Raw genomic sequence first — 27,048 nt, forward strand, 5'->3', positions numbered from 1 at the left:
AAAACCGCCAGCAGGTGGCAGCAAGTCACTGTTAAGAAGTGAGTCATTGCGATTGAACCGAATCATTTAAACGGTTGATTCATTCAGGAACAAATTGCCGTCATGTTGCACAGAGATGCAAAACAGCGATGTGGCTGTGTTTGGAATTTTTTTGTTGGCAAAATAAAGCAAAAACAGGCAATATAGTGTCTAAAACGTAAGTCTCATAATATTACCTTCTTGTTTATTGAACTGTTGAATAAAATCACATTTGTAATCATGCTGATTTTAGAGGTGAAAAATGGCACGCTTCGTGTGATATTGATTAACTTTCTTTCTGTGGTATTTTTATGCACAATGGCGTTTAGTCTTTTACAAAACATAGCTAACGTAGGGACATTATAACTAGCCGTCATATTGATTTACGGTCTTAAATATGTCCAGAGCTTTTTTTTTAAAAGGCTGGTCCCTGTTTTTATACAGTCTATGGCAGGGCTGTCCAAACTCGGTCCTGGAGGGCCCGTGTCCTGAAGAGTTTTGCTCCAACCCCAATTAAACACACCTGAACCAGCTAATCAAGCTCTTACTAGGCAGCCCTGGTCTATGGTCTGGTCCAGCGTTTATCGGATTGTGCCGCGTCAGTAATAATGGTCCGTGGGGAAACACGGTGTTCCGTGTGTAGTTACAGTAAATGGACTAAACGAAGCCTCGAGGATTTTTTTGTATTCGAGTTACTCGAGGTATTCGAGGAATCGTTTCAGCCTTACATATGTTATTTGAGTATTTTCGTATCAAGATAATAGAGTAGATAGAGGGGGAGCAGAATCAAAAATGGGGCCTTATCAGTATTGTTATTAACTAAAACTAATATATATATTAGTCCATTCTAATTAGTCAGTCGTGGCATGTGGTCAATTTGGTCAAGCAGTTCAACGTTTCCCTAATATTCACCTAAAATTCGATTGCTGAATAATTAAGGTGAATAATGTTCAGTCAGCTAGTCGTTATCACAAAAGAAACCCCTTCATGATGATACAAGACCCGTCAGATATCTCTAAGTGGACAGACAAATGGGTAACCAGTGTTTTAAGATATCATCATACAATCAAACACACTTTCTGCAAAGTTCTAGGTTTGATTTAATTAGGCTATTATCCGATCAGTCAAACTGTCTGATAGCAAAATCAGAGCAACACTGGATAATATTCTCGGACGGAATCCTTGCAGACTTGAAGATCTGGAAATGAATTGTAGCAGCTATCTTGTTTAATCTATATCAAGGCAACATCTATAGCCCACCCACGTACGATCAGATATCTCCAAGTGGACAGACAAATGGGTAACCAGTGTTTTAAGATATCATCATACAATCAAACACACTTTCTGCACAGTTCTAGGTTTGATTTAATTAGGCTATTATCCGATCAGTCAAACTGTCTGATAGCAAAATCAGAGCAACACTGGATAATATTCTCGGACGGAATCCTTGCAGACTTGAAGATCTGGAAATGAATTGTAGCAGCTATCTTGTTTAATCTATATCAAGGCAACATCTATAGCCCACCCACGTACGATCACAGGCAGGCCATCATATTCAGCTAACAGACTTTCTAGGTCAAAACATTGTGTCTGGAGTCTGGATTTTCGCCTGTTTTCATATTTGCATGACCCTGTCAGAAATGAACGTTTGTTTTTATCAGTACATGTTTGAGAGGAAAGGAGAGAGTAGGAGAGGCAGACAGCAAAACCGCTTTTGGGAACTAATGGAGATTTATTCATTAAAACGTCTTGCATTGTCATGATAATCTGAGTCCAAGCCTTCAAGCCAAGACTGTTGATGATGTTTATCTGAGAGAAAGTGAGAGTGATTAAGAAAAAGAGAGAGAGTGAGTTTGGAGAGCTCTTCTGGGAAAAAGAGGATGAGGTCCAGGTGTTCTTCTCCTCTGCTTTGTTTATTCATAGCCAGCCCAAAACCAGGCTATGTAATTTTCCACAGCAGCAGAAAAAACATTGACTTTGTAATTTTTAATCAACATCTTCAAGTCTCACGGGCAGCTTCTTTTGAAAGCGTATTGCATTGGATTCCCCAGAAGCTGTTAGGCTACACTGGGCACTGTGTTTGCTTCTGCCTCTTAATGATCATGGTTCATTCCCGCTATATTTTTTACTCCTTATTTAGAGTCCCATACAGCATGTGTCCCAGAGATATTTTCATAGGCACACAGTATTGCTCTCAGGACAGAAAAACAACATCAGCTCCTCAGTATTTCAGCTGTGTCTCAAGCACTGTCAGGAATCCAAATTAAATGTTTAAACGGCAGCACTCTCCTCCCTAGTGCCTTCTGTGTTCCCAGTCCCAATAATCCTTTTGCGCTTTCCTCCAAGAACTCCTTCTCGCCTCTCATTACACATTCAGTTAAAACAACAGAAAATATATATATATTTTTAGAAAAGAGAATTTGTGTTTCTTCATCTGCAAAACTCGCACCACGATGATAGACTAATGCGGGTAGTTTATTAGTATTCTGGTTGTTTGACCATTGCTATACAGTTGCAAGGTTGTTTAGGTGGTTGCTTACATATTTGGTGGATATATATACTCACAATTATTTATATATATACTTTCACTTGGTAGGTAATATATTAATTAGTACACTATATACACATTTTTGTGTTATTACTGTACATCCTTTAGGTTTCCCCTTGCAACTTGAGTGTCCCCGAGAAGCCCACTCTCTTTAATTAACATCATGCTGCCTCTCAGTTCTGCTCATCCTGTGAGAATATTGCAGATTTTTTTTTCTATAATAAGCTGTCATCTTGTCATTGTTTTTGAGATGTGTCTCTTCATGGATGGGAATTAGTAGTCTTATGAATGTGTCCCATTCACCAGGGGCCTATACCATGGTATGGTATGTTATGGTATGGCATGTTTCAGTTTAGTTTGTACCAAGCCCAGATTTAAAACAGTGTGAAAGTGGCTCAGTTTTTAGCAGTATTTATTACCGGGGAAGGTTATGTTCTGGACCAATCAGCTGTGAGCAAAGTGGCACACCTTTGGTGCAATAAAGTCACTCCCCCTTTTTATCTTGCTCCAAATTAAAGTTCACTAGTTTTTTTAAAGACAATATTGTTTTCACTTTTAGTGGTGATCTTTTTTTAAAATAATTATTTTATATAATATTAATGTAATTATTATAACCACGACCTGCTACATATAAATTTTTTTTACAGTCTATTAAATATATTACATTAAAATCCATTAATTATTACATATTCAGTTATTATCCAGTCTTCAGTGTCACATGATCCTTCAGAAATCATACTAATATGTTGATTTGTTGTTCAAAAAACATGATCTATTATTAATATCAATATCATCATTATTTTCAATGTTGAAACCAGCTGTGATGCTAATATATATATATATATATATATAGATAGATAGATAGATAGATGCATGCATCATACTTTCAAAAAGTGAACTTGTGAACTTGTTTGTAGAAATATAACATTTAAATACTATTTCTAAAAGGCATAATTATTAAAACAGAAGTTAAAACAGAATTACATTTCCTGTAATTTATTATTTGTTTACAATTTTCAATAAATAATTTTCAATTACATTCATCAAATTGGAAAAGGACATCTGTTTGATCGTTTGACCCTGCAACCATTGCTAATGATAAACTGACTTAAAGTACTTGACCTCATTTTATCTGATTTCAACAATCAGTATTTTTTAATAAAGCATTGCGTCCTTGAGCTCGGTCCTGGCTCGCTTCTGCTTCTTGTGTAACCTTTTATGGTTTCATGCTCTAAACTTGCCTTATGGCTTTAGCACAATTCTTTCCCACATTTGTATTTAAGTGGGTCATTTACTCATAGGTGCGCTTGAACTCTTCAAATAGCTTTTCTTCTGAGGTTATTTTCTCCTCAAGTAATGTGGAGAATTGGATTCAGCATTCTTCAGTGCATTCAGTACTGCATGATTGCCTGTGACCTCCTTGGAAAAGTTATCATTTGCGGATATTGCGGTTTTGTAAGAGAACCGCTCTTGTAAAGCCCCGCGGAGGCTAATTCTCAGGAAACATCTCTTTCTCATTAGCCCTCCATTTTGAACGTATTAAAAGATTTATTAGTCATGAGGGCGAGCAGAGAGTGAGAAAGACTGACTTTAACAGGTTTTCGAAATGTCTGCATATGGGAAGTTCCCACATTTGGCTGTAAAATCAGTTCATTAGAGTAAAACTTGGGATGGAACTGTAAGATGCAGGAAGAGAGAAAAATAGAGATTTTCAGTTTCAGTGAGATTTTGGCACAAAAACAACCCTAGAAAGCCAGCTGGTTTGAATCAGCATTAACATTATTTAGACGCTGAGAAGCTGCAGATATAAACCTGTTTGTGTTGACCTGCCAGTCTTTTGCAGTGCTTCACAGGTGCTCTGAGGTCACTTTCAAGTCTTTAAGGTTCAAACAGCTACAGCGAAACTACATTAGAGCGAGGAAAGCCTGCAGGCATCCCAGCAGCCCTGTCATTGGAACTGTATTACACCACGTCCCATAGGACTTCAAGCACATCTGTTTGTGCTCAGACTGCTGGTGTAATGTTTAAGAGGTGGATTCTACACTGTTTACTAAATGTCACTACGCAAGTTTTCAAGTTTTGTCCTATGTGAATTCAAAGAATATTAAAAAAAGAGGCTGACATTGAAAGGTTTTGGATATGAATGAACTGATTTGGGGTGTTCAGGAGGGGAAAAAAAGGACATGCAGAGAGGACATGACAAAGGCTCATCATGTGTGTATGTGAATGTAAGATGGAGGGAGAGTAATAGAGGCAGATGAAAGCTGGTGTGGGGTGAGCGAGAGCAGGCGTGATGGGGGCTCGCAGCAGCAATGCTGCTTGTGAAACAGAGCCAGGCTGCTGCTAACTGGAGCGCCATGAATTAGTAAAGGCTTCTGGATGAGTTCTAATGGCCCTCAGCCTAAGCCTGCACTGTCTTACTCAGTCCTCTAGAGAGGATCGAGCAACAGTCAACCAGAGCACACATGCACATTATACTGGATTTAAATGAGAGAACGGAGGATACCAAACCAAAGGAATTGGGTGGGGTTTCACTACCCAATTTTCAATTATATTTTTGGTCTGCACAAATTAAGCACATGTTAAGTTGGTTTATTTAATTTGATAATTTGATTCACACTTGGATGGGATTGAATCCACAAAATGTTTTCCTAGACTGTTATGCTCCCTACCATTTATTCATAATGTACAAAAAAAATATTTTCACTGTAACAAATACTTTTTTGGTGTGGAAGGATGTTAAGAAATATTTATCCATTCCAAATAAGTTGTCACTTAAGTCTCCAATTGCGCTCAGTCCTGATCTTCTTACTCCCATACAGAATATTGGCCTTTTGACTTGGAGGTCAAGAGGAGTGTCGGAGTTAGGTCATTTATTTGATGACGGCCAAATGAGATCATTTCAGGAGTTAAGACAGTAATTTAATCTGCCCAGTAAAGATTTTTATAAATTCCTTCAAATCCGACACTTTTTAGAGTTACAGTTAAAAGAAGGTAATATACAACTTGATCTTACTGAAATAGAAAAACAGCTTTTTTCCTCATTTACTCTTGAAAAGAAGATCTCTGAATTATATACAATGCTGTCTAATGTTGGTCCTTCAACCTATGACTCTTTAAGGTTGATATAGGAAAAGGACTTAGGGTCTAGTTTTAGTGATGAGGAGTGGCAATCTGTCTGTTCAAATATCTTCCCCAAAAGTGCTTCAATTTCGGTTCACAAACAGCGAGAAAATCGAAAATGATGTGGTGAAGGTGAACATGTTGAGATTAATCTAAGCAGAGAATTAGGGATGGATTGAGCCGTGATGAAATCAAACAGCTCCTGTCCTCCTACAGTATGTGCCATCGCTGCTCTAGTTAGCCTGTCTTCAGCCTCAGGACACTGCCATATCTGCCTATCATAGCAGCACAGTGAATCTCTACCTGAGCTTCAGCTCATTCATTATTCATAGAGGTAATAAAACTCTCTGTAGAACTCTGCTCTATCTAATCTCTGCCATTTTCCGCTCTACTGTGGGGTGCAAAGCTGTTTAGGGAGATGTATTTTAGGTCAAAGCCTCTAAAAGGTAATTTTGTCTAATTCGCTCTATGATACCACAGTACCGCTGCTGTGCACTGGAGAAGTGAAGTTAGGCAAGCAGAGAATGATGAAGAAATGGATTTATGCCATACTTGCAGTAACTGAATAACAAAACATAATAAGCTAAAAATGCTGACTGTGAGAAATATGTGAGTGGAGAAAGAGGAGAGAAAGAAAATGGAGGTCCAAAAGTCTGCAGTCACTAGTAAAAATGCTTGTGTTTTACATTTTACATTAATTTATTTATATTATAAATACATGCATAAAAGCAACATAACAAATTAAGTGAAAGATGACTTGAAAATAAAAATGAAAACATAAGACACACTGTCTTTTTAATTTATTGACACCAGCATCATTTCAAGTTAATAATTTTAATAATTTTTGAGTAATTTTTTTAAAACCAGGTTATTTGTTCAAAATTTCCATACGTTTACAAAATCCTAAACTGTTCAGTTTACTTCCAGGATTACATTATATCAGCTAAACAGAAGCACTCGCATCCCAAAACTGAAATGCTTTGGTGTCCACTGGTGATTTAAGTGAAACTGAATCTCATTTGTATGCAGTAATAATTAATAATAATAATTTATGCATTTAGTAGACGCTTTTATCCAAAGCAACTTACAGTGCATTCAGGCTATACATTTTTTACCAGTATGTGTGTTCCCTGGTAATTGAACCCACGACCTTTCGCGCTGCTAACGCAATGCTGTACCACTGAGCCACAGGAACATGCATTAATTAGTATTAGGTATGCTGTAATATGAAAGCCGTGTTTATACAAAGAAGCTGGATCTTTATGACACAAATTCCTCATCATCTGACATGTTATGTTCTTTCTCTTTTACTGAAGCGATGGCTGGGCAGATCGTGATGAAGTGGTAGAAGGATATGAGCAGGAAGCAGATAGTGGGATCACAATGAAGTTGCAAACGGAAGAAGTTCAGTCATTTAATGACTACTTTCTGAAGCTGCGTTTGGACACCAACACAAGGAATCCATGGTTTGCTGAGTTCTGGCAGTACCGCTTCCAATGCCGCATTCCTGGTCATCCTCAGGAGAACCATAACTACCAGAAAATCTGCACAGGTAAACAAAGAACCAGAAGCTGCTCAAATGATATCAATATGAATGCAATCAGTAACATTTAATATTAGTTTTAAATAAAATAAACAAGTAGAAGTATACAATTTTCATGATATATTGTCAGTTTGGCAGTATGTTATTTTGCATAACTGATATCTGTCTGATTGAATTAATCAGTTTTTAGGAATATATTATATGCATGATATTTTACTGAATTATTAATGGTAACTCTGTATATTTCCCTCCATTTTTTTCATGTAATTATCCTCTGGTCGGTGCTTTTAAAGGTGATATAGGTAAACTGAGTTGTGCCCCCTCATCTTTTGTGCTTTTCGAATAATTGTTCTCTTTGCCTGTCCACAGAAATATAGTTGAATATCTTTGTACACAAAAACAAATATAATCTTAATGTAATTGAATCACTAAAGTACGGAAGTTCTAAGCGGCCATGCAATATTATTTTTTTTCCTTCTCGTTTTCTGGTTATAACGACTTAATTTTCTCGTGATATCGACATAACGAGTTGTTTTCTCGTTATAACGACTTAATTTTCTCGTGATCTCGACATAACAAAAGTTGTTTTCTCGTTATAACGACTTAATTTTCTCGTGATCTCGACATAACAAAAGTTGTTTTCTCGTCACAAAGTGTGTGTGAGAAACCGTGTGAATGTGCAAAGAAAAGACACAGTCACAGTGTAACGAGGTACCCACACTGTCTGCATGTGTGTGAGAGTGAAGAGTTCACCTGGTTGATTTAGTCACAGTCACTCAAATCATTTTCTGAATCAATATTTTTGTCTTTTTTTCAAGGATAAATATCTACACATCCTTAAAACAAAACAAATGTACTTGAGAAGCAAAACGACTTGAATTTAATTACAATAAAAATGATTAAAATCTTACCCCATTGGCAAGTTTGTTCTTGTTTTATGCATAAATCTCACTACATTTTGATAATTTAGTCTTAAAACAAGAAAAAAGACTAATCGGGTAGGGAAATCAAATTAATGGGTTTTTAAAAAATATATAGTAATTTTTCCTTTCATGTGAATTTATTTTGTTTTAAGGATGGATGTTATAAGGAATTTTTACTGGGAAAACAAGACAAAAATACTGATTAAGAATTTTTTTTTGCAGTGCACAGCTTGTCTTTGGATTTGAGACTTTAGTCTTTGCAACTTTACAGATCTTCTTTATGCACCAAGAGCTTGTAACACTTCAAAGAGAAAGGAAAAATTTAAATCGCATCATATGACCCCTTTAAAGAATCATGCTGTTAGCTTATCAACATGCTAATGTCAAAAACTATTGCATGTGGAGTTGCTACGTTGCAAAGTAGATTGTTCCAAACCAGTCACACCTGCTGAAAACAAAACAAACAAAAAACAGCCTACATTTAAACCAGCCTCTACCTACTTTGCTAGAAATAAATAGTTTTAAGGTGGTCTCCCAGCCTGACCAAACTGGTGTTTAGCTGATTTACCTCGACGGTCAGCTGGCATTACACTCTGACCACTTGAAATGTGCCCAAAACCACTGTAAAACAAACCAGCTAAGTCCAGTTTAGTTATAGTTCAGAGTAAATCCCATTACTGTGTGTAGTTTTATGCCTGGATTGTTACACTGTTAGCTTAGCACCATGCTAACATCACTAGGGTGACCATATGTCCTATTTGTCCTGGTCCTGACTAGGATTTCTAAATTGCCTAAAATGTCTAGGTTTTGACTTTGATTTCCTATTGACATGTTCTCTACAGTCCTCCTAAATTCAGTTATGTACAGTACAATGCCTGCACGCTACTTTTCAGTCCTTACCTTCAGCAAATATGAAAACAAAGGCAAAATCCGGACATTTTTGGCAATTTAGAAATCCCATCCATATAACATGTCCAAAAATAGAGGACCTATGGCCACCCTAAACATCACACAAAATTGTGTGTTGAATTGCTGTCTATGTAGAGTGTTCCAGATAAGGCGTTTCAATGAGTGGAAGGAAACTGCAAGTGTATCAAGTCAGCTCATTAGGTTTTAAAACAGAGCTAAGTTTAATGTCAATATGACAGTTTGTACCTGAATGGCCAGTGTGACATTGAGCATTATGAATACCTATTCTCTAAGGCAACAATCGATCACACACCCTCTCAGGTTAGATTTGGCACCCTTGCCAACACATGCAAAAAGGTGCGTATCGGATGGTAATAGACTTGGAGTGGAACAGATTGCCTGTCTCAAGGAGATGCTTCAGTCCTCTCCACTCCAATACCCTGATGCGGTCAGCTCCTGTCACCCTGGCTATACACGTACAAAAGATGACAGCTCCACTGCTGCCAAGACCGCCATTGCCTTGTGTACATGTGTGAGCTTGGGACACTTTGCCTCATCTGTAAGCTAGGGAGTGTCATTAGTATGGATGAGTGGGCTGAGCACTCGGGAGGTTGTGGATTCATATCCCAGGTGGAGGATGCAAAGTTGAGAGACTTGGATGTGTGAACATGGTAAAAGTGTGAACTCTGCCTCTTGCTAGTTCCCAGGCTTCAGCAGCACTGAGCTACTTATTATGGCAGACTTGCTCTTTTTCTTTCTTTTTTTCATTCACTTATATCATTACCTCTCTTTCTCTTTTACTTTTCTCTAAGGTATGATATTATGAATCTTCAGTATGTGGAGGAGCTGGGCCGCTATGACTACATTAATGTGGGGTCGTGGCATGAAGGTCTCCTGAGCATCAGTGATTATAAACTCATGACGAACCGCACTGAAATGGTCCGATCCGTCTGCAGCGAACCGTGTTCTAAGGGACAGATCAAGGTATGTAGCATAATCATGTATGTATTGTATTTTCAGTTATATACAGTTATGTCCATATATATTTGGACACTGACACAATTTTCATAGTTTGGCTCTGTATGCCACCAGAATAGAATTCAAATGAAACAATCAAGATGAAATTGAAGTGCAGACTTTAAGCGTTAATTCAAGGGGTTGAACAAAAATATAACATAAAATGCTTTTACAACCATTTTTATACACAGTTCCACCATTTTCAGGGGCTCAAATGTAATTGGACAAATAAATATAATCATAAATAAAATGTTCATTTTTTATATTTTGTTAAGGAACCTTTGCAGGCAATGACTGCCTTAAGTCTGGAACTCATGGACATCACCAGAGACTGGGTTTCCTCCTTTGTGATGCTTTGCCAATTGCCAGGCATTTACTGCAGCTGATTTCAGTTATTGTTTGTTTGTGGGTCTTTCTGCCATTAGTTTTGTCTTTAACAAGTGAAATATCTTTTCTTTGTATGTATTGATTACTTGGGTTGTTACCGACATGTGGTGAAAATTTCATGTCAGCAGCACCTTTAGAAATATATTTACTGAGAAAAATGGTGACGTGTTCAATACTTATTTTACCCGCTGTATATGTATGTATGTATATATATATATATAAATACATTTGTACATTGTTAGTTGTTGTGAGATGAATTAACTAATTTAAACTAATGAAACTTGTAGAATTGTGAAGTGTTACCGTAGTGGGCATCAAAGTAAATATTTCTGGGTGTTTTCTGATTGTAGGTGATCCGTAAAGGAGAAGTGAGTTGCTGCTGGATCTGCACTACATGCAAAGATAATGAATACGTTCAAGATGAGTTCACATGCAGAGCTTGTGATCTGGGCTGGTGGCCTGATGATGAACTGGCAGGTAAGAGACTTTGTTTACATCTCATTCATCCTCCTAATTATCCACACATCTATTAAAATAGCTCTTCATTTAAAAACTTAGACCAGTATTTCATTGAGAATAGCTCAAACTATCTTTGCTGTATTCCTCCAACGTTTATGCTTTAGATTCTGTTCAGCCCATATCTCCTTTCGGCTCCTCTCCTCTCCTCTCTATGCCCTTCGCATCCTCCTTACCCAACACCCAACACTTTCTATCCCTATGGGCTGTGAGCCGCGCGTTATTTTGACAGCTCTTTGCAGCAGCGAGCAGAGCTGGATAACGGTGAGGTTGGAATCCCATTAGTACCCAGCAGCCGTGTGTCAGGCTCAACAGTTTCACCACGGAACCTGAGCAGCAACAGGGAATTCTGATTACCAGAGAGACAGACTGATCTGAGATAGAGAAAAAGCTCTGTCATAGTGACTGAGAGAAAGAGACCCTTCAACAATGTATAGAAGGCTTTGTCATAAAGAATGAGAGTGTTCAGAATCCATAGAAAGAAATACACACAAAAGTAGGGCATATGAAGTTTAAGGGTCAATGACGTGATGTTCTTCTATTCATTTTTAAAAATCCAAAATAAAAGTTTTTGTTTACATAATATGTGTGTGTGTACTGTGTATATTTATGATGTATATATAAATACAAATACATGCATGTATATATTTCAGAAAAATATGTTATGTTTATATATTACATATATTTATGTATAATATAAAATATAAGAATATAAATATATAAATGTATATACATGTAAATATTAAAAAATATATATATATATACTCTATGTGTGTGTATTTATATATACATAAATATAAAAATGTATTTACAATTATTATTATTTACATATACATATATTACGTAAACAAAAACTTTTATTTTGGATGCGATTAATCGTTTGACAGCACTAATATATTTTAAACATTCAATTCATACACCACTGTTGGAAAGTTTGAGGTCAGGAAGATTTTTTAAAATGTTTTTGAAAGACGTCTGTTATGCCCAAGGCTGAATTTATTTAATCAAAAATACAGTATTATTTTGAAGTATTATTACAGTTCAAAATAACTGTTTCCTATTTTAATATATTTTAAAACATAAGTTGTTTCTATAATGGCAAAGCTGAATTTTATTATCAAAGTTGAAAACGTAATATTTTGGTGGAACCTGTATACATAAAGTTCAAAAGAACAGCATTTATTAGAATTTATTTTTAAATAATATGAAAGTCTTTAATGGACATTTTGATCAATTTAATGCATCCTTGCTGTATAAATTAATGCAATAAAAAAAAAATTTCAATGGTAGTATACATACAGTACAATGACCTAAAAAGACCTTTTTAATTTTCCTAATATCATTATGAAGAAAGAAGCATCATTACTGCTTCACTGCTTATTATTTAAAAAAATACTGTCTGCATTTGCAATATTTGTTAAAAAAAAGAAACATTTTACCTTGAAAAATATATTTAAAAGCTTCACAAGTACATTTACATGTATTCCAGGTGTAAGAAAACCATAATTCCATTTTAACTTAATACTTTAAAAATACTTTTCTTGAAAATTGTATCTACATTTTTCAATACCATATGAAACCAACATGTGTTTTTTTTTAAAGATTTGCATACTTTTAAATGCCACTGACCCTTAAAACTATGTTAAGGCATTAAAATGCATGTGTACACACATAGTACATACACCACATGATGACACCATACAATCTTTGCCAAGAAGATTGGCAGATCCAGAAGTCCTACAGTCCTTAAATTCTGTATTTGTTTTGGCCTGTTTTATTTTCCATCCATCTTGACTTCCCATCTGCTTGTTTTATTCCAGAATGCAAGCCTCTCCCGCTCAAATACCTGGAGTGGAGCAGCGTGGAGTCCATTATCGCAGTGGTGTTCTCCTGCCTCGGTATCCTGGTAACTCTATTCGTCACCTTCATCTTCATCCAGTACCGTGACACGCCGGTGGTGAAGTCCTCCAGTCGTGAGCTTTGCTACATCATCCTGGCGGGTATCTTCCTTGGCTACGTCTGCCCCTTCACTCTCATCGCACGTCCCACTGTGATCTCCTGTTACCTGCAGCGCCTTCTAGTGGGCTTGTCGTCTGCCATGTGCTACTCCGCCCTGGTAACCAAAACCAACCGCATTGCACGCATCCTGGCCGGCAGCAAGAAGAAAATCTGCACACGCAAGCCCCGCTTCATGAGCGCCTGGGCGCAGTTGGTAATCGCCTTCATCCTGATTAGTTTCCAGCTGGCCGTGGAGGTTACGCTGATCGTGCTGGAACCCCCCGAGCCGGTGAAGAGCTACCCCAGCATCAGGGAGGTGTACCTCATCTGTAACACAAGTAACTTGGGCGTAGTGGCTCCGTTGGGTTACAACGGCCTGCTCATCATGAGCTGCACCTACTACGCCTTCAAGACCCGCAACGTGCCTGCCAACTTCAACGAAGCCAAGTACATCGCATTCACCATGTACACCACCTGCATTATCTGGCTGGCTTTTGTGCCCATCTACTTCGGCTCCAACTACAAGATCATCACCACCTCCTTCTCCGTCAGTCTCAGTGTTACTGTAGCACTGAGCTGCATGTTCACGCCCAAGATGTACATCATCATCGCCAAGCCCGAGCGCAACGTGCGCAGCGCCTTTACGACCTCAGACGTGGTTCGTATGCACGTGGGCGACGGGAAGGCGGCTCCTTGCCAGAGCAACAGCATTCTCAACATGTTTCGCAGGAAGAAGAACATCAACAACGCGACCGGCACCACTAAGTGAGTGACAGATAATAATAGGTTTGAGTCACATTTCTGAAATATCAGCTAAATGCACATACAGGCTATGAAACGTATGGAAATAAAATAATAGTATTTCTTTCTCAGTAGCACGCCAAGTTGGACTGCAGCGATAGCTCTGAAAGTGTTCTTTCTAGCATGTGTGTGTATTTGAGTTGTCTCTCCCATGTTTTTCTACCTGCTGCAAACCAAGAGTATGTATGTAGCTAGAGCCAGACACTATCGGTCGTCCTCTATCTGTGCTGAATCCTCGTCCAAAACCTAATTTTCATCAAACTACCCATCCACATAGTCCCTCTCTCCTCCTCAGTATTAACCCACTTTTCAGTGTGCCTCCTCCCCCCATGTCAAACCTTCTCCTGACTAAAAATTTAACCCAGTTCTCGTAGAGGCTGTAGCTCCCATATCCAGTTCTCTTCTAATGCCCCATTCACACTGGTAGCGATTTTGTCGTTGTGATGTTGCGTGATAATTGACTTCCTACTGCTGGAAGCTTTAACGTTGATGGGTGGGCTTTAGAAAGTCTGATCACAAATGAGATGTATTCCAGGCAAAATTAAGATTTTAATGAGCAATCTGGCTGCTAAAAAGTAACCTTATAACATAAAATAAACAAAGTACTATTTGTTTGTAGATTACAGCAAGTCATTGTGCGTTGTAAACAAGATGAATGATTATGCATGAAACAGACTCGTCGCTGCTCATTTGCATAAGCATAACCTACTCTCAACTTTGACTTTTTACTGGATGCCATAAATGTTAACTTTTGTAGCAATTTTCCCTCTCGTTAGTACTCGCCATGTCAAGTCACTACTTATTTGCATCAAAGTAAATGTCTGCATAAACGTAACTCCTATTGGTATTCACTGGTTACTACATTAATTTGCTCCACATTTGCATAAACGTAAACGTTTGCATAAACTTGACTCCCATTGGTAGTTGATACATTGAGTCCCTGCTGAATTGCATAAAATTAAACTTTTCTTAACTTGACAAATCACTTGGTATCCTTCACATGAAGTCACATCTCATTTGCATAAACTTCACTCTTGTTGGTAGCTGCTGCATCGAGTCACTGTTTATTTGCATAAACTTGAAATACTCTTAACGTTGACGCCTCATCAAGTCAACGCTCTTTTGCATAAACCTAAACTTTTGCACAAACTTCCCTCCCATTGGTAATCACTGGTCATTTGCATAAATGTAAATGGTTTGCATAAACTTTTCTCTTGCTGGTATTTGGCACATCGCTGCTCATGTACATTAACGTAAACTTTTTCTCTATTTTGATGCATCACCAGACACGCCCACATCACATTGCCAAAATCTGCCCACTCTTGTTAAAAACAACTGACTTCTAGACGCTTTGTCGCTACAAATCTCTGTCAGTGTGAACGCCCCTTGAATCTGACGCAGCTTTCAGCTCTGAGGCCTTACTGTCCAGTTAACTTAATTACACTAAGAGCGGACAGCGAATGCCATGTTGAACTGAAACTGAGGGGAATTCCATGAATCCCTTATTCATACTGCATGATGTTCAGTTTGAGCAGAGCAGGGCAGAGAAGGGATGGCAGAGAATGAGCCATCGTGGCTTTCATAATGCTCTGTAAGCAGGTCATTATGAGATACGCACTTGGCATGTTTGAGGGATCTCTGTCAGAGACTTCATGAATTAACAATGTTGAGTTACGCATCGTGTGCTAACCCTAATCATGAGAGTTTTATGGCTGATAATTGTATGAATTGTATGAATGATGACATGCATAATGATCATTTTTCTGTGATGTTCTTCTGTGTCTCTGTGTCGCATTCTGGCGTTTCTTCGTGGGAATAACGTTGGGTCTCTGTTTCATTCATAGTCCTAATGGAAAGTCTGTGTCATGGTCTGAATCAGGTGCCAGACCCCAGGGGAGGGGGTCGAGTGTGTTCCACAGACTGTCTGTGCATGTGAGGAGGCAAGCGATCGGCCAGAGTCAGACGGCGGTCATACGACCCCTAACTAATGCCTCACAACCCCACGAGTCTGAATATGATGCTGGTCTCAACACAGCCCCCACCGGCTCTCACCCCGACAACAAGGATCTCTACAACCTCAGCGAGGGGCACGATGGGGGTCCCCAACATCCTACAACCCACGAGGGAGGGGTACCACCTTCCTATTCCCCTTCTAATTTAATAGACCACAGCACTGATTGTCCTCAAGGGAGGCCGGTGGACACCCTGAGCTCAACGCTTCCTGATTTTGACCAATTTGTAATCGGCACGGGCAACAAGTCGAGCCCCGTCACCTATAAATCGTCTGCCAATCAGCTGCCTCTTCCAATGCAAGGGGAGGCGTTCCCTGAGGAAGGTTCAGAATTGGAAGCTCTTGACCTCATTCAGGGGTTTCTGTGTGAGAGTGCCACACAAGAAGAGGAGGACGAAGAGGAAGGTGTGGAGGAAGAGTTGGCACAGAGTAAGCTGACTCTGCTCACTCCACCTTCCCCCTTCAGGGACTCGCTTCAGGCAGGGGGGTCCATTCCCGGATCCCCCGGCTCTGACAATAACCCTCCCTTTTCCCAAAGTATGAACTACGCCCCAACACAAAGCTCTTTTACGCTGTAAAACCACACGCTCAGGACAGCGCTGTTTATTATTCGATCACTGCAGGATATAATTTGCTTTCTTATCTACGTAAGTCTCTTTCGGAAGGCAGGAAGAACCTTAAAATGAACAAATGGGACGTCCTGTTGGGAATATTTTTCTCTGAGGCAGCGCTGGCAGCATACGTTTTCCAAAATGCTGCAGAAAGTTGGAGTGCCAAATATGATTGTGTTGCTGTGCCCGAAATCCACTGGCAAGTGACATCGCAACAGTCCAGGAGTGATAATGCCAGCTTGCTGCTTTACTATTTCACTCTTAGCAGGATGAGACACACTTTCTTGGATTTTATGTGCTTTTGAACTATGTAGCTGGACTTGGTTCTGATTCAAAAGTTTCGTTACTATTGGCAACACAAAAACAATCATGGAAAAAATGAGGGTTTAGGATGTAGACGGCACAGACACATAAGTGCAACAGTACTGAGAGTGCAACAAAGAGAATCAAATCTCATAGCAGGTTGCTGTGTATCTGGTTTTGGTATCTGATTTCCATTTTTTAAACTGTTTCAGTAACAGTGCACAAGTCAGAGTGAAACACAGAAATCATGTGCGCACAAAACTCACTTGGTTGACTGGATGAGTAAACGTGGAGTTTCCCAGCTAAGGTGTTTTCCAATTTCCTTGTGGCTCCCAAATGTAAGTTTCAGTGCTTTTGCTTAGAGAGTCAAGGGCAAGAATGCTGATTGTAATGTTAGGTATAGAATACTATTTTAGCTTAAATGTGGAGCCAAGGTTAATAAAAGAAACGGTGTTTTTCTCAACTTTACTTTGTCTCATGCGTGAACTCATCCTTGAAAAAGGGAGCTGTGTTTTGCAAACGTTTGTATACTGTTCTGCCATCTATCGTTTTCCACACAGATGGTGTCTTTGTATTTCTACTATATGTTTCTATGATTAGAATGTGAGATATTTGTATGTTTTAAAAACCACGTCTTATAACTTGCTTTTTGTGATAAAGGGAAATACTGTATATGGTGGCAATGAAGCTGGAGTAACTTTTCAGCGACTTTTACAAACTTTTAATGTTCCATTTTTAAACTGTAACTATGAGTAGTTGCTTCTAGTGGTAACTTGTAGCATTTACTGCCAATCTCGCGTAGGATTATTACATGCATTTACTACTGTAACGCTTTAAGTTTCACAGGACTATTAGAATGCAACTCTCAAAAGAACAATATTCTTGAATATCTTACATATTGTAATTGTTATAATGGATTGTAATATTATTAGGTCTTTTAGTGTAAGTTGTTTGGAACAGAACCATTTGTTCAATGTAGTAAAGTAATTGACAAGATCACCTGTTTACATGGTCAAACTTAAAAATGAGGAGAATGCTCTTTCTGCCAGGACAAATCATGCTGTAAAATAAATATTTTATATTTAATGCTGTCTTTTGTTTTTCACCACCTTTTCTGTTTAAGAGCTTGATGCTTTTAATGGTTATGCACTTTTATCTTTATTTTATGAATTGCAAATACAAGTGGGTTTTTAATACACTATTAAGAACAGTTTAATATCAGTTTATTTTTATTATGGCATGGTATCATTATCTTTAATATCTCCGAAATGAGATTTTAATGTTACTTCATAATAGCACAACTCTCTAACTTCACATCACCATAAAAGCGATTTATTCATATTGTAAGCACTCAAAATGGTAGGCCTACATCAGATTTTTATTTAATCTTCGTGTTCGTTTCTGTCTGCTTTTGATCACACCAAATATGATGTTACGCAATCTTTGCATTCAAGACTCGCGCTCAGGAACCGCACATGTTGAAATTCAAACTCTTTTATTTAACTTCCACGACTCACCAGACCGCAGCGCGTGAGTGTGTGTGTTCTTTATTTATTTGACCCTAAAAAGCCCAAGCGGGTGAAAAAAAAAAAGCAAAGCAATCCAGTCGAGGCGTGATATTTCCGGGTCCTATGACTTATCAGGTGGTTGTCCGGTGGGAGGAGAGGGAGTGTGTGCTTTCTGTTTGAATACTTTCCTTACTCACGTCCCCGAACCCAAAGCACTTCTCCAAACTGTGTGAGGGAGTAGAGGGGAAGTGGTTGCTCAAAGTTGCCAAAACTTTCCTCTCTCATAACTGACATTTGGCAGCATGGCAGGCGGGTCTGTGTCGGAGTGTAAAGAGTATTTGTTTAAAGTTTTGGTAATCGGGGAACTTGGTGTGGGAAAGACGAGCATCATCAAGCGATACGTGCACCAACTCTTTTCGCAACACTACAGAGCGACCATAGGAGTGGATTTTGCGCTCAAAGTCCTCAACTGGGACAGCAAAACACTAGTGCGGCTACAGCTATGGGACATCGCAGGTAAGGACGTGTAAATGGAAATGTCTTCAATCTAAGTTTCATTTAATAAACCTACAGATACAGTTTTAAAAGTTTTGTGTTGTATATGGCCACCCTTATAGTAGTTACAGGGTTTTTTCCCCCTTGTCTCGACATTAAATAAGCCCCCAGGCACGCACAAGGTAGCACATGACTTGATGTAATGTTGAGTTTAGACTATGATGGAAAGTCCGAGTTCATTCCTAGTTTCGGTTCCTTTGAACAGTTCGTTTCAAAGAATCATATACAGATTCAACTTTTCTTATAGCTTACTGTAAATCATGACGTGATTCCGTTATCGCGTGGTATTCTGTATTCCTGACGTAGCATATTACATATGCGATTAACCGTTTCAATAAAGACGATAAATAAAATATAGCCTAAAGTCTGTAGCACAGTTTGCTATCTGCATTTTTTATTTCAATTAAAGGGGTCATATGATGCGATTTCAAGTTTTCCTTTCTCTTTGGAGTGTTACAAGCTGATTGTGCATAGATAAGAAAAAGCCTAAAATGTAAAGGATAGTTTAATTTCATGGGTCCACTTTGATTCAGTTCAAAACACAATCCAAATAATTTTCATTTACAACTTAAACTCAACATTTAGGCCTGCTATCCCTCGGTTGAAAAAGTTAAATTAAAACGTACTTTCTTCCTAAGCCTGTTACAACTGTCAATCAGTTGTAAATATATTTTCAGACAATTTTATTTGTAACATTTTTTACCACCACACTTTAAGACAAATGCTTTTACTATCAGTCCACTCATTGGTTCTCGAATCATTATGTTCAAAAGGTATGTTCTCTGTTCATCGGAATCGTTCAAGTGATTTTAAAATTATTTAAAATTATTGACTCAAAAACCGCCAGGACAGATTCAATCAGATTTGTGAACGAATCATTCAGACCGAGTTAGTGAACAGGTTCAATTGTATCATTGAAAACGATTCGGACATCACTTTGATTCCAGATCTGCTCCCGGTTATGCACCCCAAGGCTACTTAAAGGGTTAGTTCACCCCAAAATGAAAATTATGTCATTAATTACTCACCCTCATGTCGTTCCAAACCTGTGAGACCTTCGTTCATTTTCGGAACACAAATTAAGTTATTTTTGATGAAATCGGAGAGCTGTCTGACCCTCCATAGACAGCAACGCAACTGAAATGTTCCCAGGTCCAGAAACGTAGTAAATACATCGGTAAAACAGGCCATGTGACATCAGTGGCTCAACTTCAGTTTTGCGATGCTACGAGAATACTTTTTTTTTGCGCATAGAAAACTAAAATAACATAATTTACTCAACCATTCTTCTCCCCCGAGTTACGTCTTCCGCCATTTTAGAGAGTATTACAATGCATACGCACTCTTTCCCCTGAGCATAAACAATGCTTATTCCATGGTCTGTCTGAATACTGGATTCTGATTGGCTGGCAGGTATGCAGTAAAACCGTTTAATGCACAGGTAGTTCCAAGTCAGTTTAATCACCGTTCTATCTCCGCTTCGCGTCGGGTGGTTCTTTGCCTCCACGTCGTGCATTAACTGTTGATTATCCCTTACTTATTACGCACATTACGTTCATGCGTGCACTTTCCCCCCGAACGTAAACAACTCTGATTACGTCCGATACGTTCTTGGGTACTCTCCAAAATGGCGGAAGACATAACTCGGGGGAGAAGAATGGTTAATGGAGTAAATTATGTTATTTTTGTTTTATTTGCGCAAAAAAAGTATTCTTATAGCATCGCAAAACTGAAGTTGAGCCACTGATGTCACATGGACTGTTTTACCACTGTCCTTACTACGTTTCTGGACCTGGGAACATTTCAGTTGCGTTGCTGTCTATGGAGGGTCAGATAGCTCTCCGATTTCATCAAAAATATCTTAATTTGTGTTCCGAAGATGAATGAATGTCTTACGGGTTTGGAACGACATGAGGGTGTAATAATAGTAATTAATGACATAATTTTAATTTTGGGGTGAACTAACCCTTTAAAATGAAACAGGGAAATTCTGGCTATTATGACCTTTAAATAAACGCAAAAAAAAAAAAATCAGTTTGGAAAGAATGCGCTAAACTTTCTGAAAGCCCAGAATAAGTGTGAGTCCTAGCTTACTGTGATCACGTTAGCGAACATAATTACTAACGCAACGTAGGTCATGTCACTCCGTGAGCTGCCTATCTAGACATAATAGGGGCCAGAACGTGTTAAAAATGTTGTCTCAGTAAACAGACCTACAGTAGCCTACCACCAGTGCTGTGTAACTGAACGTGCTTTAGTGAAAAGGGAAGTGAAATCACATATCAACCGAAACCTTGACGTGACGTTATGGATTGCAAGCAAGTCATAAAACAAGAACGCAATCTCTTTTTGAGCTTTCTTTCTTTCTTTCTTTCTTTCTTTCACTGTCTCCCATGTGAGGTAACAGATAATGAGAGAGAATTGTATAACTGTACTAGCCTTCACTTGCTTATAAAATCACATTCGGCAGATTGCCTGGCGCTCCACATGAAAAAGGAACACAGCTCTTATAACACTGCTTGTGGACTTTTCATGCACTTCACATACATCTATAGGCTACATGACTGGAATATACCATAGCTATTCTGTTGTTATTTGTATTGTATGGGTGGGGAAATTTTAACCCTGTAGCCTGACATATGATATAATAGTAATATTTTTGAAACATTTTATTCGAAAGTCTAAAACACGTTTGTATGTTTGTTTGTTTTTTGATACATCAGGCTTTAATAGCCTACACAGTATGATATGATGAGGAAAAAGGAGCTCAAAGAAAAAAAATGTTTTATCCAGAGGCCCAATTAAACTGATCAAAAATAAGCAATAATATAAATGTGTGTGTGTGTGTACATATATATATACACACACACACACATTTGACTGATGTACAAATAAATGTTCTTCAAAAGTCTGTTGTATAATATTTGATACATGCATTTTAACATGATTTTTCTTAAACAAAAAGTATATATATGGATAATCAAGTAAATTTAAGTAGCTCCAGTCCAGTAAATATTCATCTTAAAATATTAATAACAATATAAAACTTATGAAAAATATAAAAATATATTAAAGATTTCACAGCAAAACTATGCATGTACCACAACCTGAAGGTGGACAGTTTTTTCAGGCCTTTTACTTCCTTAACATGTATCTATCAATCAGTAGTCATAGTCTATCAATCAGTCAGAAGGTGGAAAGCATGTAGAAGATTGATTACAACAGGTTTTTCAGCAAAGGTTTGATCAAGTTGATAATTTAGAGGCCTTAGAAATTCATGTATCAAATATGATCTAGTAAGATTTGTAGGGTTAATAATGTGCTTTATAATTCAGAAGGACTCAGCATTTTCACACTAAAGTGCTTGTGAGACATTGGAGAGCTGTCTGTCTGTAATCTATTGACTCTTTCTCTTCCCATTGCTGCACTGCTGCTATCATTAGATGCAGACCCACACTGCAATCTCTATATTTCCCCAAAGACAGATTATGTCTTTCCACTGCAGTATTCTTCGAGCACAATAGGACCATGGAGGCATGTGTAATTCAATATACTGTACCAACTGTCCACAGCAAACAAATGGACAACTTTAGTTTTCAATTTAATTTCAGTGTCATGTGTGTCAGCCTCCTGTGAAATTGAATCGTGTGGATTTGTATGGCTGGGATGGTTTATTGGTCTAAATAATGATATATCACCTTATACCTTGCCTACCCTGCACCCTAAACTCTGTACTCTGGCACGATACGAGTATTTTTAAATTGAAATATATCTCTGGTGTGCTCTTTGAAGCCATGTTTCTTTAATAGATATTATGAATGTAGTCTGACACAACTTCACTGTTACTGGGACACAATGCAGAGACAAAACATCTGACATCTGTTCTTGGTTACACACATGAGACACTAACATTCTTGTTCACTATTATGAAACTGAACAAGACATACAGCAGAGGAAATGTATATGATTTAACTGTCTGTATTTAACGCCAAGGCGACCAGCTTCATTTCTGTTCATCTTAGAATATGAGGAAAGACTTTTTTTTTTTGGAAGAGTGATAGTTAAGATTTTTTACTTCAGAAAGTTTCAAATTATTTTTTCGCGCAAAATTATCTGGACTTTCAAGTTGTTCACCAAACATTTGGACATTTTGAGGACAAATTCCAGGCAATTATGAACAATGACAGGCAGGGGCAGCGCCAGAGAATTTTGAATGCAGGTGCTGACGGGGTGCTAGATCATTGACAGGGGGAACTGGGCAAATCTATGCTCCAGACCATAGACTGTATAAAAACATGGACGTAGTGTCCGTGACGTCACCCGTAGATTTCCGAAGAGCGCAGACTCATTCTTTCCACTGGTCGCTCGGATGCTTTCACTTCGATTTCGCGATCTTGTCACGTTTTACAATAAAAGATAGTTGTCTGTTTTGCCTACATCTATACACCTTTCACTTTTTAAGACTAAAACAAAAGATGGATTCATTGTTATTTGATTGCAGATAGCCTTTGCCCCAGTGCCGTGAAGCCTCTGTCTCTGGTCATTAGCTGTACTGTTGGTTAGGGATGTAACAGCGGCCCAAAGCGTCTGAACTGTGTTGATTAATCAGGAAACATGGTCTAAAAATGCCCCGATTTGGTAACTCCCATTACTTTCCTGCAGAGACCTATACTTGGCTCCTGCTGACGCGGCGAGTATAAACCAGGCTCTTCACTCTAAGCGCTGCACAGCACAACAACAATAAAACAGTAAGATATGACCAACATGTTCACCTTCTCTGGTTTAAGAAGTCTTTTACTTTACTTTAGCTGAAAACCATCCATTGTTTCGCACCTTCGCGCTCCTGTGAGATTGAGGTCTCTGCAGAGCAAAAGTGGGCGTTTCTGAATTTTTGGGTGTTTTCAAACTGCAGGGTGTTTCTCAATCATGCAATCAAAATAATCCCCCTTACCTAACCCCACCCCTAAACCTACCGTCACTATGACGTCAGGCAATCAGGAAACATGGTCTAAAAACGCCCCGATTTGGTAACTCCCATTACTTTCCTGCAGAGACCTATACTTGGCTCCTGCTGACGCGGCGAGTATAAACCAGGCTCTTCACTCTAAGCGCTGCACAGTTCAAACGATTTGCCGTTTGATGTTTCTCATATGCAAAAGAAATGGCAGCGCTTATGAGTTGAACAACGCGGTGGTCGCGCCAGTGCGACCGCTCACAAAATTTAGTCACACAGGCAGAAAAAATGGTCGCAGTCTGGAGTCCTGCAATTAATAGTAAATATAACCAAAACAGGTTATTATAATTTTTTTATATGAATAATAAAATAAATATAAGGAAAACTCGCCCACTCGATTTTGTAATATTCTTTAATTTTATAGTCCGTATGAAAAGGTGCATTTCTATTAAAGGCACGTCCATGGCGAGTCAGCGTCGGCATTCAGGAACTTCATCGTTGCAGCCGACACTGACCCAGGAAGCGCTAGTTTATTAATAAATAATTAAAATGTCTTCTTTTCCCCCGACACATTCAGAATTACTTTGCTGCTGCTTTGAGGGAATTGCTTTATGCGCGAGCTTGAGCGCGGAATAGGCTATAGCCTAATACGCCTGCCTATATATTAAAGGATGCTTAATATATTATTATATTAATCAATTTAATATAACGTGCGACTAGTTGGCTAGAAAAATCTTTAGTCAAGGGCAGGCTTGCTTAGCACAAGGAAGCGCTCCATTTTTAAAATAAAATGCTATAATGACATTACGAAAAGTGCGACAGCTGCAAATCACGTCGTTTGCATTGCACGAGTTATGTACGGAGTCAAATGTTTTTTTTTTGTTTCTTCTTTATTATCATCTTAATTATTAAATACAATAGTCTATAGCATGTATATAATTGATTCCAGGAAAAAATCTGTGGGGGTGCTTTTGTTTTTCTTGGGGGTGCTGAAGCACCTGCTAGCCCCTCCCTAGCGCCACCCATGATTACAGGCTGTATACAGTTTGGGGAGGGAAAAAAACACCGTTTTTTTTTTACAGGAAGTGGAGATTAAATTAAAAAATATGTATATTTCATGTCAAATAAAAATATACGTATAGCAAATGAAACATGCATACATTTCTGTAAAAAGCATAAAACAAAATCGTAAAACATAGAATGGCAAACAAATACAGTCTTCAGCCAAAGAGTTATAAACTTTGTTTTTAGCCTTTAAAAGACATTAACCTGTCTAGTTTCATTTCGTTATCTCAGATCCTGAGGCAAAGTTATTGTAAATAAGACACTTAATTTAATTTAATTTAATTTTAATTTAATTTTTATTTTTTGATAGTTCATAGAAGTTTTTCATTGAAAATTTTCTTAAATTATTTATAAAATTACCAGTACCAGTCGTTCACTAATTATTTGGACATTTTGCGTATGAAGTGCAAGCAATTATGAAAAATTAATACAGGCCCTATAGGAAAAAAACACATTATATTACATTTTAACATTACTATATATAGTTAAAAACACATTATTTTATAGGAAATGGAGATTAAATGAATGAGATTAGGTACATTATATATTTAATAAAATGTACAACAAATAAAACACATCAAGTATATTTCTGTAAAAAAAAAAGTATAAAACTAAATTTAAACCCTAGAATGGCAAACAAATGTACATTGTCTCTAGCCAAAGAGCTAGTTTTTAGCATTTAAAAGCCATTTTTAGAGGATTGAGTGGCAGTGTTTAATCAACCGTGGATTGTCCTTCATTTAGATGCCAGTGTTCCTTTAAAATAGTTTATGTACCCTTCTTCTTTCATTGCTTTCTCACTCAGCCTTTTATTCTCTCGCCTCAGTCTTGGTTGTCACAGTGAGCTGCAAGGACAACGTCAATGAAGTGTGAATTACAGAGGTTGCATTCTTTCATTCTGTATGTAGGTGTATGTGTGAATATGTCTGCATGGAGAACAGCTGGAATACTGTTGGCTACTTTACTGTGTGGTGTACCATATCGATGTGCGATTAAAAACACAAGCATCTCAACTGTTCACTGACATCCTGGCCCAGTTCCCAAAGACCTGTATCATCCTGGATAAAGTTGATCAAAGTCTGCCCCATTTATGCATTTACTTCTACACTGCTAATTAACCATGTTAATCATGCACATAATTGGTAGTTCAGTGGTACTAATCAAGTACTCTGTTTTTCTATACCCGCACCGACTAGCGATTATGATAATGACCCTGAATTGGATGACTGTAATCAAGGCCTTCTGCAAATACGTATGTGTCGGACCCTGACTGAAGCCAGGGGCTCACCCGCCTACCTTGGCCCAGAATAGCAGTGCTCCACTGGGGCTGTCTGAAAGGGACATGCTTATTACAGACATGGAGCTTTAAAGAAAGTTTGAACATTGTGCCGATGATTGGGATGACATCTTAGAGCAGCAGTGAATCTGTCTATCTGTCTATCTGTCTACCTGTCTGTCTATCTATCTATCTATCTATCTATCTATCTATCTGTCTATCTGTCTGTCTGTCTGTCTACATTCTATCGTTCTATCATCTCCATCCATCCATCCATAAAATATATGCCCATTGTTAATGTATTTATTTAATCTTCACTTCACATGTTGTTAACTAACTTTCTAAATGTTTTTTAAGAAATGTCTAATGCTTACCAAGACTGCATTTATTTCACCAAAATTAATTATTATTTATATTATAATTTATATAATTAATATTGTAAAATATTATTACAATTTTAAAGTCAAATGTTTTTTTTTGTTTCTTCTTTATTATCATCTTAATTATTAAATACAATAGTCTATAGCATGTATATAATTGATTCCAGGAAAAAATCTATCTATCTATCTATCTGTCTGTCTATCTGTCTGTCTGTCTGTCTACATTCTATCGTTCTATCTATCATCTCCATCCATCCATCCATAAAATATATGCCCATTGTTAATGTATTTATTTAATCTTCACTTCACATGTTGTTAACTTGTTTTCTAAATGTTTTTTAAGAAATGTCTAATGCTTACCAAGACTGCATTTATTTCACCAAAATTAATTATTATTTATATTATAATTTATATAATTAATATTGTAAAATATTATTACAATTTTAAATAACTGTGTTGTTATATTTTAAAATACTTTTTCCTGTGATGGAAAAACAGAATTTTCAGCAGAAATGTTCTTTCAGAAATTAATCAAATTTATTTATATTTTATTTACTTTAAAAAATAATAATAATATATATATATATATATTATTTTTTTTT

At 37.7% G+C, this 27,048-nt stretch overlaps 2 protein-coding genes across 2 annotated transcripts in view; both read left to right on the forward strand.

Annotated features, from left to right (window-relative positions):
* Window positions 1-17,201, forward strand: part of LOC107726606 (metabotropic glutamate receptor 1-like) — a 26,408-nt gene extending 9,207 nt beyond the window's left edge. The window contains exons 4-9 of the mRNA XM_016536249.1: window positions 7,006-7,241; window positions 8,998-9,016; window positions 9,877-10,048; window positions 10,819-10,945; window positions 12,805-13,747; window positions 15,628-17,201. Coding sequence (XP_016391735.1) covers window positions 7,006-7,241; window positions 8,998-9,016; window positions 9,877-10,048; window positions 10,819-10,945; window positions 12,805-13,747; window positions 15,628-16,372 — 2,242 coding nt within the window. The 3' untranslated portion in view covers window positions 16,373-17,201. The remainder of the gene's footprint in view (window positions 1-7,005; window positions 7,242-8,997; window positions 9,017-9,876; window positions 10,049-10,818; window positions 10,946-12,804; window positions 13,748-15,627) is intronic.
* Window positions 17,202-18,259: 1,058 nt separating this feature from the next.
* Window positions 18,260-27,048, forward strand: part of LOC107726632 (ras-related protein Rab-32-like) — a 19,766-nt gene continuing 10,977 nt past the window's right edge. The window contains exon 1 of the mRNA XM_016536286.1: window positions 18,260-18,732. Coding sequence (XP_016391772.1) covers window positions 18,519-18,732 — 214 coding nt within the window. The 5' untranslated portion in view covers window positions 18,260-18,518. The remainder of the gene's footprint in view (window positions 18,733-27,048) is intronic.

This window comes from Sinocyclocheilus rhinocerous, unplaced genomic scaffold, assembly GCF_001515625.1.
Source record: "Sinocyclocheilus rhinocerous isolate Xijiao unplaced genomic scaffold, SAMN03320098_v1.1 scaffold1538, whole genome shotgun sequence".
Lineage (NCBI taxonomy): Eukaryota > Metazoa > Chordata > Actinopteri > Cypriniformes > Cyprinidae > Sinocyclocheilus > Sinocyclocheilus rhinocerous.